This window comes from Glandiceps talaboti, chromosome 9, assembly GCF_964340395.1.
Source record: "Glandiceps talaboti chromosome 9, keGlaTala1.1, whole genome shotgun sequence".
Taxonomy (NCBI): Eukaryota; Metazoa; Hemichordata; class Enteropneusta; family Spengelidae; genus Glandiceps; species Glandiceps talaboti.
This window is the reverse complement of record NC_135557.1, coordinates 7,256,709-7,268,725: the sequence shown is the minus strand read 5'-3', so window position 1 is coordinate 7,268,725 and position 12,017 is coordinate 7,256,709. Positions and strand designations below refer to the sequence as shown.

Below are 12,017 nucleotides of genomic sequence, written 5' to 3'. Positions count from 1 at the left end.
CTGGCTCCCTGTCATTTCCAGACTTAGCTAGTTTGATTCATCTCATCATCTATGCTCTACTTTTTTAAAAAAAAAACTCAACACATGCTCACAAATCCACCCCGATATAGGCTGGGCCAAGTACGTTGTTACACGTTTTTAGAGTACACTTCAGCGAGTTGAACACTACTTATCGCTGGCTCAATTTGTTGTCCAAGTGTCAAGAGAGGTGGCCACGTGGTCACGGACACGATAAGACACAATGGATGCCCAGTCACCACTATTACAGACAATGGTGTCAACAACACAAGCGGCATATACGTTTTGTCGAATTAGATCGTGAATTTAATGTAGAATGGCAACAAACTACAGGTTCTGCACACGTAAAATAGAAACTCTAAATGCCTTAAGTATAAAAAGGTGAATCAGAACATAGTCTGGTGTGACAAAAAAAAACCGACCAAGCTCATTCAGAAATGATTTATGTACACATGTACGATTAAACCTTTTGATAAGTCAATTAAAGTGTACTTTGAGATCGTTGTCATGGAAATGGAAAATTGTGTCTGAAATAAAAGGATATTGATCTACCATTGATAAAACCTTTGATCAGCGACAAAGAAAATCACTATTAGGTACACGTAAGGGTGACCCATTTATGGTTTTACGTTTCATAAAACATTATAATGTGAAAGGGTATGTTTGGTTGGTTAAAAAATAGTGGGAAACGACGATGAAATACATAAAATTACATCAAACACACAGGTGAATAACAGTTATACAACAATATCGTAAAATTGAACGAATCTGACGAAGAATTAAGAAAAAAGACGTAAGAAGCCCTACTTACAAAAGTGCCTAACTTAGAGTGGACGTTAATCTACATATTCAAATTCGATATTTACATACACGTCTGCAAAACAGCCTACCTGATAAGGGGGCCTTCAGTATATTACAATACGGCGGTGGAAGCAAGCCTGTCTCTATGGCGTAAAATGTGACCTTACACCTAGTTCGAAGTCGTTGTGCTAAAACATGCCTCTCCCTCAATTTTCGAAAATATGACCCCGAAATATTTCAATGCAAAACATTTTTAACGCCACCTTCCTCCCTGTGGCATAGTTGTTAGAGATCATAATTAGTAGTCACGGGGTCACTGGAGGTCATGGGGAAACTTTTCTGTGGTAAGATTCCACCACATTGATAATTTTTAAAGGGATATCCCACTATCCCCACCACTGTGAGTTTGTGTTTGTATTAAATCAATTGATTGTGTTTTAGATCTGATTACCCGTGAGCCTTCAGTCCACCACATTATCCTAACTTTCTTTTCACGCTGTTCTCCCTTTACCTTGCTGTAAGACCCAACCCTCTCCTCATCACACTACAACTAACAGTTAATTCTATGCATTTCACCGATATGTTACGATATTACTTTACAATGGAGGTAGTGGTAGGATGTTGTGGCGGTAGGATTTGGAACCGGTGGCAGCTGTGGGGTTTGCCAAAAAAAATCAGAAATTAAGGCAAAATTAGATTTTAAAAATTAGTCAAAATAAAATGTGACCTAATTTCCATTTTGTAAAATATGACCCTCCCCGACAGCCAGTTTGTAAAAAGTCCCCCCCCCCCCTGTAATTACTGAAGGCTCCTTAAACCCAATTGTATAACTTGTAGTCCGGATCCTTACAAGATATTTGCCTAGCATTCTGTTGAGGTCGTAGTGAGACCACGTGGTGTAGCTTACAGTCCATTTTGTTAAACTTTTCGCTGTAATACCTCAAGCTTGATAGATACATAAACCTCGACGAGACTGAACGAGTCGCCATTGAGGGCTCCCTTTAAATTACCCAGTGTACCAAATACACCTCAACAAATCATCTGAATATGATTATTTTATATTATGCAGTATACGTAATCCAAAAATTAATAAACAGTGTTTTCAGGCTTCTCTTTTGATCTCACTAGTACTATTGGCCTAAACTTTGCTTCAAGAAGTACGCGTGGAGTTCGGTTGAGCTTCGGACATAACAGTGGTGGAGTTTCAAAGTTACTTTCCGAATATTTTCAGTTAATGTCCTCTGACGTGACGTATAACTATCAGTAAATGTCCTCTGACGTGACGTATAACTATAAGTAAATGTCCTCTGATGTGACGTATAACTACCAGTAAATGACCGAGGACGTGTACTATGACGAATTGGTTACATTGTAACAGTTGACAAGATGGGGACAGTGCTATATAAATGATTAACATGCTGAGGACAGTTTCATTCATGGGTTTAAAGAGTTAACGGACAGTTGCTACGTGGATTAACGGTATGCAGACACTTTCTTTGTGTAAAAAAGTGCCCCGTTATATGAAATAGAGTCGGCTAAATGAAATTGAGAGTACAGACAGTTGAAATAATGGGGGGGGGGAGTCAGAAATGAGCACAACTTCAATTCTTTTACACCTTATTAAACTCTCACGGAAATATAGTGACATCTTATCTTGAGGTCGACGTTATTTTCAAAAATATCAAAGCAAAATAAAATAAAGTACCGATCGACTGCCCAATTTTCTGAAGCCATGTTATCGAAATCAAACATTTATATTGCCTTATCTACATGTCTTGGAGGTTGCCAATTAGCCGACTTCGAATGCTACTCCCGGTCAACTTCACGAAACCATTACTGTATACGTAGGAAATACCAGAAAACTGAACACGTGGCACGTGATATATATCCGACCGCCCGAGTAACATTTTGAAGTTGACCAAGATTAATGTGTATAATTTGCTATTGTAATTGAAGCAAACAGCACCTATTTTATTGATATCATTTGTGTTTGCAGTATCTCTTCATTATATATAATCACGATCATAGGTCGTGATTTAACATTGAGGTCAAAGGTTAGAACGTAAAGTTACTGCTATATGATATATCCCATCATTGAGTTCCATTTGGAATGTAATGAAATGTATATATTATTATGCAATGGTGTGTGTGTGTGTGTGTGTGACTGTGTCTATGTCTGTCTGTCTGTGTGTATGTGTATGTGCATGTATGTCTGTGTCTCTCTGTATGTGCGCGTGTGTGCGTGTGTGTGTGTGTATGTATGTGTGTATGTGTGTCTGTCTGTCTGTGTATGTGTGTGTGTGTGTGTGTGTGTGTGTGTGTGTGTGTGTGTCTGTGTGATATAAAAATAAATACCGGAGCCGAGACCGCGCGGCAAAGTTGCAGACTGAAACCGTGAGCATTGAAGAAAAAAAAATTATCCTATCTAAACTCCCATCATTCCTAGGTGCAACCACCTTATAGAGTTGTTGTTTCCTGGAATAGTTTGTGTATATATCTTGGTGTGCAATTTATGCGGACATTTGTACGTGTACTTTATCGACCTACAATTTGACCTACATACCTTTCCCACGGACTGTGTGAACGCTAGAGTGTAAAGGACCTTGTCACAGGATTTCAGAGTGGAACATGTGCACATGACATGTACAGCTGACGTTGATCTGGTACACTGCGTGTAAGAATTTAAAATGATGCCAAGAGACAGGGCTACCAGCATATGTGTGGGTATCGCGGTTTTCACTCTACTTCAACCGCACGGTAAGGTGGTTTTTATTCGCACTGTAACGTAGTATGTAGCATCCACTACAATATATACCATGTATGTTATCAATCAAACCACGACAAAAACAGACGTATGCATATGACTATGAGACTGTGAATTTCCAGGTGTACACATCACCACTATTTGTCGACCTCTTTTCATTGCGTCACTTTATTAACTACCATATAAACTAATCGTACAGAATCTCATAGGCTTCGTTAATGATGCATTTGTGAACGAGAGTCAAAATAACACTTCAACGTTTGTGACATTCTTTGATGAAAAGGTTCTGCTCGTGAGCCTACCTTTACCCTCTGACCCCGTGCTTTTATCTGCGATTGACTGGTGTAGGGGGGCTTGAAAGGGGAATCCCCGCATTCCAGTGTGATGAGCGAATTATTCATGGTTGTGTTTTTACTGTAAGGATTTACAAGTACACGTTTGGGTTTATATTAATCAACATCTCAACATATTTTTTGCTATTTGATATGGCTGATATTGATTTAAAGGCCTATAATTCAATTCCACGTTCTCCCATTTAATATTGATTTTTTTTTTTCAATGGAGTCGTAATTATTTGATTGGTCCTAGCTACTCTATGTTACTTGATTGATTGGGCATAGTCAATGGATCAACCACTGAGAACACTGTTTCGATTCGACCAGTTATTTGTTCAAGTCCAAGTTTGTTTGTTTTTGCTATAGCTCTGTCGTATGACTTCTTTCTCACCTAAATGTTAACTCCAAGCCAGCCTGGAAGCCATGACGTTTTGAATACGTTAATACACTTGGGAAACCAGCATTCAAAATCCCAATCTCCTGAATTGTAGGCTAACCCTAAGCCGATGACATTAACACAGCTGACCCGTTTTCAATGCATTTTAGCACCAGAGTTTACAAATTACCCCTTGACAATCAATACAGGCTCACAATGCACAATGGCAGCACCATATCGTCATATATCACAGCTTTTGTTACGTTTTCAGCCGGGCACAGTCCAATAGTCTCGTTCTTTCGCAGTGTCGCGGAAGAAATAACAGCTCTGGTTTGCGAGAATGCGTAGTACTCGTACAGTGGGTTTAGTGAAATTACAAGTGAAGTTATAGAAAATACATACAGCTGTTCACTTGTTGTCATACAATAACGGTTGTACAGTGTTGAATGTGTCTTGTATGTCCATGCACCATGCATCGTACCCAGGGAGGGCCGGTCGAGGCTAATGTACGTGTCGATGCGGCCGGCTCTTCGTTCGTTCCAGTGGAAAAAATAAAGAAGTTATGTTTGCTTTTAAAGAACCAAAAGTTAAGTTAATGATAGGGGAGTTTTATTAACTTTTATTCCAACTTCGAATAATAGACAGTGGATTCGTTCAAAATATATCGCAAGGTGCACACTTTAGCACTGCATATATATATACATACACACATCCATCCATCCATCCATACATGCATGCATGCATACATACATACATACATACATACATATATACATACATACATACATACATACATACATACATATATACATACATACATACATACACACACATACATACATACATACATACATACATACATACATACATACATACATACATACACACACACAGACACACATACATACATACATACATACATACATACATACAGACAGACAGACAGACAGACAGACAGACAGACAGACAGACAGACAGACAGACAGACAGACAGACAGACAGACAGACAGACAGACACACACACACACACATACATACATACATACATACATACATACATACATACATACATACATACATACATACACGTACGTGAGAGCGGGCGGACTAACGGACAGACAGACAGACGTATACATGTATTGAAATTCGAAGAATTTAATTTTTCCATCAGACTAGTTGATTGGAATTTCTACGGTTCCTGTTAACGTTTGCCTCACTTCAAGAAATCATTAAAAAATACTACACCATACTCTTCTTTTCTTTTACAGTGACACATAGCGCCCCCACACCGTCAGAACGTCAATTGATGGGAATCATTTTGAACGTTTATGAAGGCAGTCCATTCTCCATCACTTTCAAACTCAGCTGCAAAGACTTTGACAACGACGACGTAGTTACTGTCAAGGTATCCCAGGACGACAGAAGCAAATATAAACACCTTGCAGAAGCAGAATATGAAATGATAAGACCATCGTGTCATGGAAAATACTGTATAGATCTCAAAAGAGATAATTCCAGAAATATGCTGGTAACATTTTACATTACAAACACCACCAAATCTGACGATGAGGGCGTTTATTTGATGGACATAGATTTGAAGGAGTCGGTTGACACGTCAATTGTCAATACAAAGTGCAAAGGTCACGAAGAAGGGTTTTCAATTCAGGTCCTAAAAAGTAAAGGTAATGAGAGTGTCAGTTTTTTTTAGCATTTCGCTTAAAATTAACATTGCGGTAAGGCCTAATCAAAAAAATAGTGTGGTTCCGGTTACGCTCATTTTTAGAATAGGTGGGATAGGTAGATTGTTGCGTTATTTTATTATATATAGTTTTTCTGTGTGAGTGTCTAATTCAGGTTTTATATTGTTTTCCAAATGGTCTCTGTGTTGTGTATTTGTATTCTTCCTATCAGATGTACAGTAATTACAGACTGGAAGAACAGCGAATACATTAAAAAATACTTTAGGGTCGGCAGTGAAAAGCTAGGTGGGGTTAGGGTAACAGGAACCAAACATTAAAGTTATTTTGTTTAGGCCTAACCGTCGAGGGCACGGTGAGCGTTGTAAGGTGGAAGGGTTAGTTAAAGATAATTGCTCAAATGACATGTACAAATCTCTCTTTAACATTTTCCAGCCCCCAAAAGGTGAAGCTAAAATCGTTCCACTTCCAAAAACTGCGTTCACTTTCACTCAGTATTGTACAAGCATAGTGGTGTTTAAAAGTAGTCAGCCAAAAGACCACTCAAATCGGAAGTGACGTCACAACCTAGCCAACTTCTCGCAATACATCGCAGTCACTGTGTATGGATAGGGTTGAGTGCTGTTTCCATCATTTTTGCAGATTTATGGCTTAGTTGTTCTAACAGGGTGAATTACCTGTCTACAAGTCGTTGATTATCCTAATTGATTAAATACACTGGTTTGAAGTCTCTGAAGAGTTAAGGATACACCATCTTCTCATCTATTTTGAGTTTTTATTTTCTTAGCAAATGTGATAAATTTTACATCATAATCTTCAAGTTTTTGGTTATCTCATCTCTCTCAAAAGTTACACTTTACAAGTGAAAAAAACAATCGCTGTTTTTGAAATGTTGCATTTTTATCAGCAAAATATCAACAACAAAAAAGTGGAAGAAAAATATACTAATTAAATCAGAAGATGTTCATATACTTTAGTCTAGAAATGTGTACACGTCGTGCGCTGATTGATTCATGTGTAGAGACTTTGAGTTTGTCTTGTGGTTCAAGTGACGATATACGATCATTGCTTCGGTGATCAAGATTTAAAAATGACAAAAGCAGTGGAGACCAAGCTTTCAATTAATTAAGATAAAATACAAACTAAAATATAAATATAAATTGATTATAAAATGAAGGTTGTTTTAATTATACTCACAGTAGGGTGACATTTCTGATCACGACTTCCAATACCTTGCAGTGAACATTTTTGAGAATTCCTGTGTTTATACTATCATACAAAAATAAAATATAGAGTGATCATATATCCGTCCACTAAACGTACTGCTATTACCGACTTGTATAATCTACCACCGTGATAATAGTTTTAGTTAGTGGCTATATCTTAAGTGAAACCTTTGTTTCCGCAGTAGTAACGTGGGTGAGGTTTTTGACGTAACACTCGTTCCCTTTCCAGATTTAACAAATGGTTGCAAACCAAAGGAAAAGAACAAAAGGCATCGGGAGTCAAAGTCGAGAAGACAGAAGGGAAGGCGAAGACGAAGGCGAAGAAAAGACAGACAATGAATGAAATAACAAAAGTGTTGCATCTTGTACCAGACAATTATAGAATTTAGTGTAAAATATATAGTAGCCGTTTCATCGGCATTGGAATCCAGCAACGTACTGGTAGATAGAAAGGGGCAATGCGTTGATTATGAACAGGGGTTTTCTACATAGACATTTTGCCAGGAATTGAAATTCGAAACGTTATGCGACGTGTTTACTTTGATACGTTTGATCTGTATGCAGTTATCACTGGGTGTCTGACATACACTCTGTAGACGTAGTTTGATATGTGACATATAGAAGCACTTTATATAACGTCTGATCGACACATAATATCGTTATGACTAACAGACAAAGAAATATATTAGTATATGACGTCACCAGTCCATATCAGACAAACTCGCTCAATTATGACGTATGGTTCATGAACTCTCGAACGTTATCGTCATTCAGCGTCATTGTAACTAGGCCATCACAAACAGTTGCGACAATATATATATATATATATATATATATATATATATATATATATATATATATATATATATATATACACGCTCTGCCACTGCTGTATAGAGCACTGTCTTAGCAGATTGATACTCACCGAGGTGTATATATATATATATATATATATATATATATATATATATATATATATATATATATATATATATATATATATATATATATGTGTGTGTGTGTGTGTGTGTGTGTGTGTGTGTGTGTGTGTATTGTATTACACTGCAAATTGTATTACCGTAACGCCGCCGGCAGCGTGGCATGTAAACTTACGCCCCTCACCCCCACCTCCCCCTCGCCCCTCCCCGTCCATGTAAGACAAGTTTAATATTCGGAAAACAAAAGTGTGTTGTCCTTTGGAGCTACTTGTATGCAAGGATATGTCGTCTTTAAAAGTCTTGGTGCTACTCGTGGTATCGAATCATGTAAATATTGTACATTTCCCTTACTCGGCAGTGTGCTAGCAACAACATTGGGAGACTGGCTCTGAATTGCCCTAAAACTAGGAGACGGTTGAAAACACACAGACAAAAGTAATCTGCAAAAGTGAAAGGAAAGTCTTCGTTTATATTTTATTGAAGAAATGATTTATAGCAAATGTGAATCATAGTATTGAATAATTGTTGTATTGACACTGTAGACTTGAAATAATAAAATAGTTACACAGCCAAAAGAAAAAAAACGGAAAAAACTGCAAATTCTATATTTTAACTTCATGTAGCATAATCGAGCGAGCTACGTTTTGATTGTCTAGATGAAAAAAAAAAACTTTTCTAGCAGGGCAACTAGTCTCATACACACAGAGATCGTATGTCAAGTATAGATTTTAAAAAAAAAGCCATCAGTTACTTGTCATAGTCACCTGTTGGAAATATTGCCTCAAGCTCCGTAATGTTCATTTTTTATACAAATCGCAAACAGTATATTGTTGAAATACACATGGATGTTGCTGGCATCTGTCCCTCTTGACACCATTTTCAGGTCACCCCCACCCCCAGAGATATTTGGTTTTGTAAAACTCCCATGTGAAGCAATTTTTAACAGCGAATAAAACTAGATTTTTAATCAGCATTGGTCCGTGTCAGTGACATTCGTCAACAATCTGATTGTATACTAGACTGACTGTAAGATACGTCGTGACGTTCCGCCCTCACCGGCCTCCTCTCACACATGTACACTGACAATATTGTAATTTGAGTGATTGGTATTGATGTGAAATATAGCACTATAAGAAAAGTCATATTTGACCATGTCTTTCCACCGGGGTAAATCATGAGCAGAGGATGTGTAAATGTGGTGAGTATGAGACGAAGTTCCACCTTTGACTTAATTTACCCCCGGTGATCTCTCACCAGCTGGGTGTTGTAGACAGTCAAAAGTGGTGCTGTGTCATGTACTACCCCTAGACAGAGATGGTGGTTAGGTGGGTCACAGGTAGACTAAGGGTAAAGGTTGGGTTAAGGTGGATGAATTGGACTTTTCGTGTAATGCAGGTTTTCAATCTATCTGTTTCCCCCTGCATTCTAACGCAAATCTATTCCAAATCTTGGTTAGAGTTATCAACACAGCTTGTCGACCCCATAGTGTATATTTGAATTCGGTGTTTAACAATACATTCACACTGCTTTGGATTAAACGCTATGGCATACGTCACAAAGGGGAAAGTCCCTGGCATGACGTCATTATGGTTAAACGAACTCAAAGAAGTGATTTACGGACAAGGCAACCTTCTCATCAACATCATCACCATCATCATCATCATCATCATCATCATCATCATCACCACCACCACCACCACCACCACCACCACCACCACCACCACCACCACCACCACCACCATCATCATCATCATCATCATCATCATCATCATCATCATCATCATCATAAATGATCAACTGATGATGATGATGATGATGATGATGATGATGATGATGATGATGATGATGATGATGATGGTGGTGGTGGTGGTGGTGGTGGCGGTGGCGATAATGGTGGTGGTGGTAGTGGTGGTGTAGTGATAATGTTGTTAGGGTTTTGACAACTACTGTTATAGTGTGAATGATTCGCATTGGTCGCTAAGCAACTGAACTATATTAATATATACCAATAGGTCTAAAAAGATAAGCTGCCAATTGACCAAAATATAAACAAAAAGATTATTTCCTTATGTTTGCTTCAATGTATTATACTGTAATGAAAGAACGAATTTATTTATATTCTCAGGTGTAATAGTTACGTTAATAGCAAACTCATTTCCTGTTGGGTTATCCCCTCTATACATACACTGTATTGATCTCTTTAACATGTACCGTCTACTCAGCACATTTTTGTACATTGGCGTAACACGTGCAGTGCTTCGCCCACAAATTCCGATCGCAATTTGGTGCTTCCACACACGCACACTAAGAGTCTTATTGGTGGTGTAAACGGTCTTAAAGGGAGCAGTGGATCGGAATCAACTATTACAGTGGTGTTTCAAGATCATCATGGACTTTACACGTCTGCTTAAGTATACGATTGTCATCATGACCTTCGTCTGTAAGTCTCATTCAATCTCTGTATACTTAGATTTTAAGTAGGCCACACCTTGTCAACGCGGGATTTCATGTTAACTGTACCAGGACTAACTATCGCTTTGAAACTATGTGGTGATGATTTTCATTTCGAGCGCAAGCAAAGTTGATACGTTATGGGTGGGTGGGTGTGTGGGGGGTGGGAGTGGAATCTGTGCTGCTTGTACCAAAATGTACTTAACAGGTAGTCTAATTCTACACAGTGAAGCATAGCTTGTCATTACCTGCTATAGACAGACCTCAAACCTGATATTCAGGTTGCCTATAAACGAATCCATACGATTCACCTGACATAATTTATGTAACCAAAAATGTTGAAGAAACCATTTTTGTACCATAAACTTGATTAGAACACAGACAACGATTTTTATTGTCACAGAGGACATATATCGACATAACATGCGGCGATGAGCATTTAAGAATAACGTGTTCAGGGTTTTATGTACTTAGATTCATCATCATCATCATCATCATCATCATCATCATCACAAAAACAAACAAACAAACAAACAAACAAACAAAAAACTACCTTGACTTTGTGAATTTTCGATTTACTTTTACGTACGCCCACTTGTTAAAATATGTCACAGTCAGGCAAAGTATGAATGGCTATAGATTACGCCCACGAAGAGGGGAATCCCCTTCGATGACGTCACTAAATGGTTCACTGTCCTCCAAGTTTTGTAAGGTGTCTCATTACGTCACACGTAGTGAACTTTTTAATCAAAATTTTTAAGAGTATCATGACGGTAGCCGATTTCATCTGTAGGGGAGGGGGAGAAGCAGGGACGTATCCCACGGCCCTACATTACTACTGTGAAATTGAAGCAATCATGTCGATTTTGCCACGTGACCGATATTATTAAAATGTAATCATCAAGTAATTAGCATAATGTTCTTTGTTGATCTCATTAAACTTTAATAGGTAGATGCATGACAGTACCTATCACACAGATGATTACCCATTACATCCACCGGGGTGAGAAACTAAATATGACCTTTGACATGGACCTTGATTTTGACGTGACTCGTCAGCAGTATGACATATGGGTGACCGTGTTCAATAGCGATCGTACTGACGCGATGTGTGAAGTCAAGTCATGGATGGACCCACCATGTTTAGGAAACTACTGCATTAGCCGTAAATTTCTACAGACCAGGAATGCAATGTCTGTGACCTTTACTATAAATAAAGTGTCAAAGAATGACAGTAGGGAATACACCGCCGATATTATAATCACAGAAAGAAGCCAAATTCAAGGGAAAGCGAAGAAATATAAGCACCAGGAAACTGTCAAATTTGCTGTTAAAGTTTTACGTAAGTTTAATTAAGTTTAACTACAGCTGTAAATTAAGACGCGTATTCGTGTGAGTCTGTGATATGACT

The 12,017-nt window shown here is 38.1% G+C and overlaps 2 protein-coding genes across 2 annotated transcripts in view; both read left to right on the top strand.

The window, feature by feature from the left end:
* Positions 1-3,506: 3,506 nt before the first annotated feature.
* LOC144440477 (uncharacterized) lies at positions 3,507-7,786 on the top strand. The gene is made up of 3 exons (XM_078129860.1): positions 3,507-3,576; positions 5,563-5,976; positions 7,447-7,786. Exons 1-3 carry the CDS (start codon positions 3,507-3,509, stop codon positions 7,554-7,556), a joined length of 594 nt encoding a protein of 197 aa, XP_077985986.1. The 3' UTR covers positions 7,557-7,786.
* A 2,679-nt stretch (positions 7,787-10,465) lies between these two features.
* The window catches only part of LOC144440479 (uncharacterized), a 3,409-nt gene continuing 1,857 nt past the window's right edge, over positions 10,466-12,017 (top strand). The window contains exons 1-2 of the mRNA XM_078129862.1: positions 10,466-10,595; positions 11,556-11,948. Coding sequence (XP_077985988.1) covers positions 10,544-10,595; positions 11,556-11,948 — 445 coding nt within the window. The 5' untranslated portion in view covers positions 10,466-10,543. The remainder of the gene's footprint in view (positions 10,596-11,555; positions 11,949-12,017) is intronic.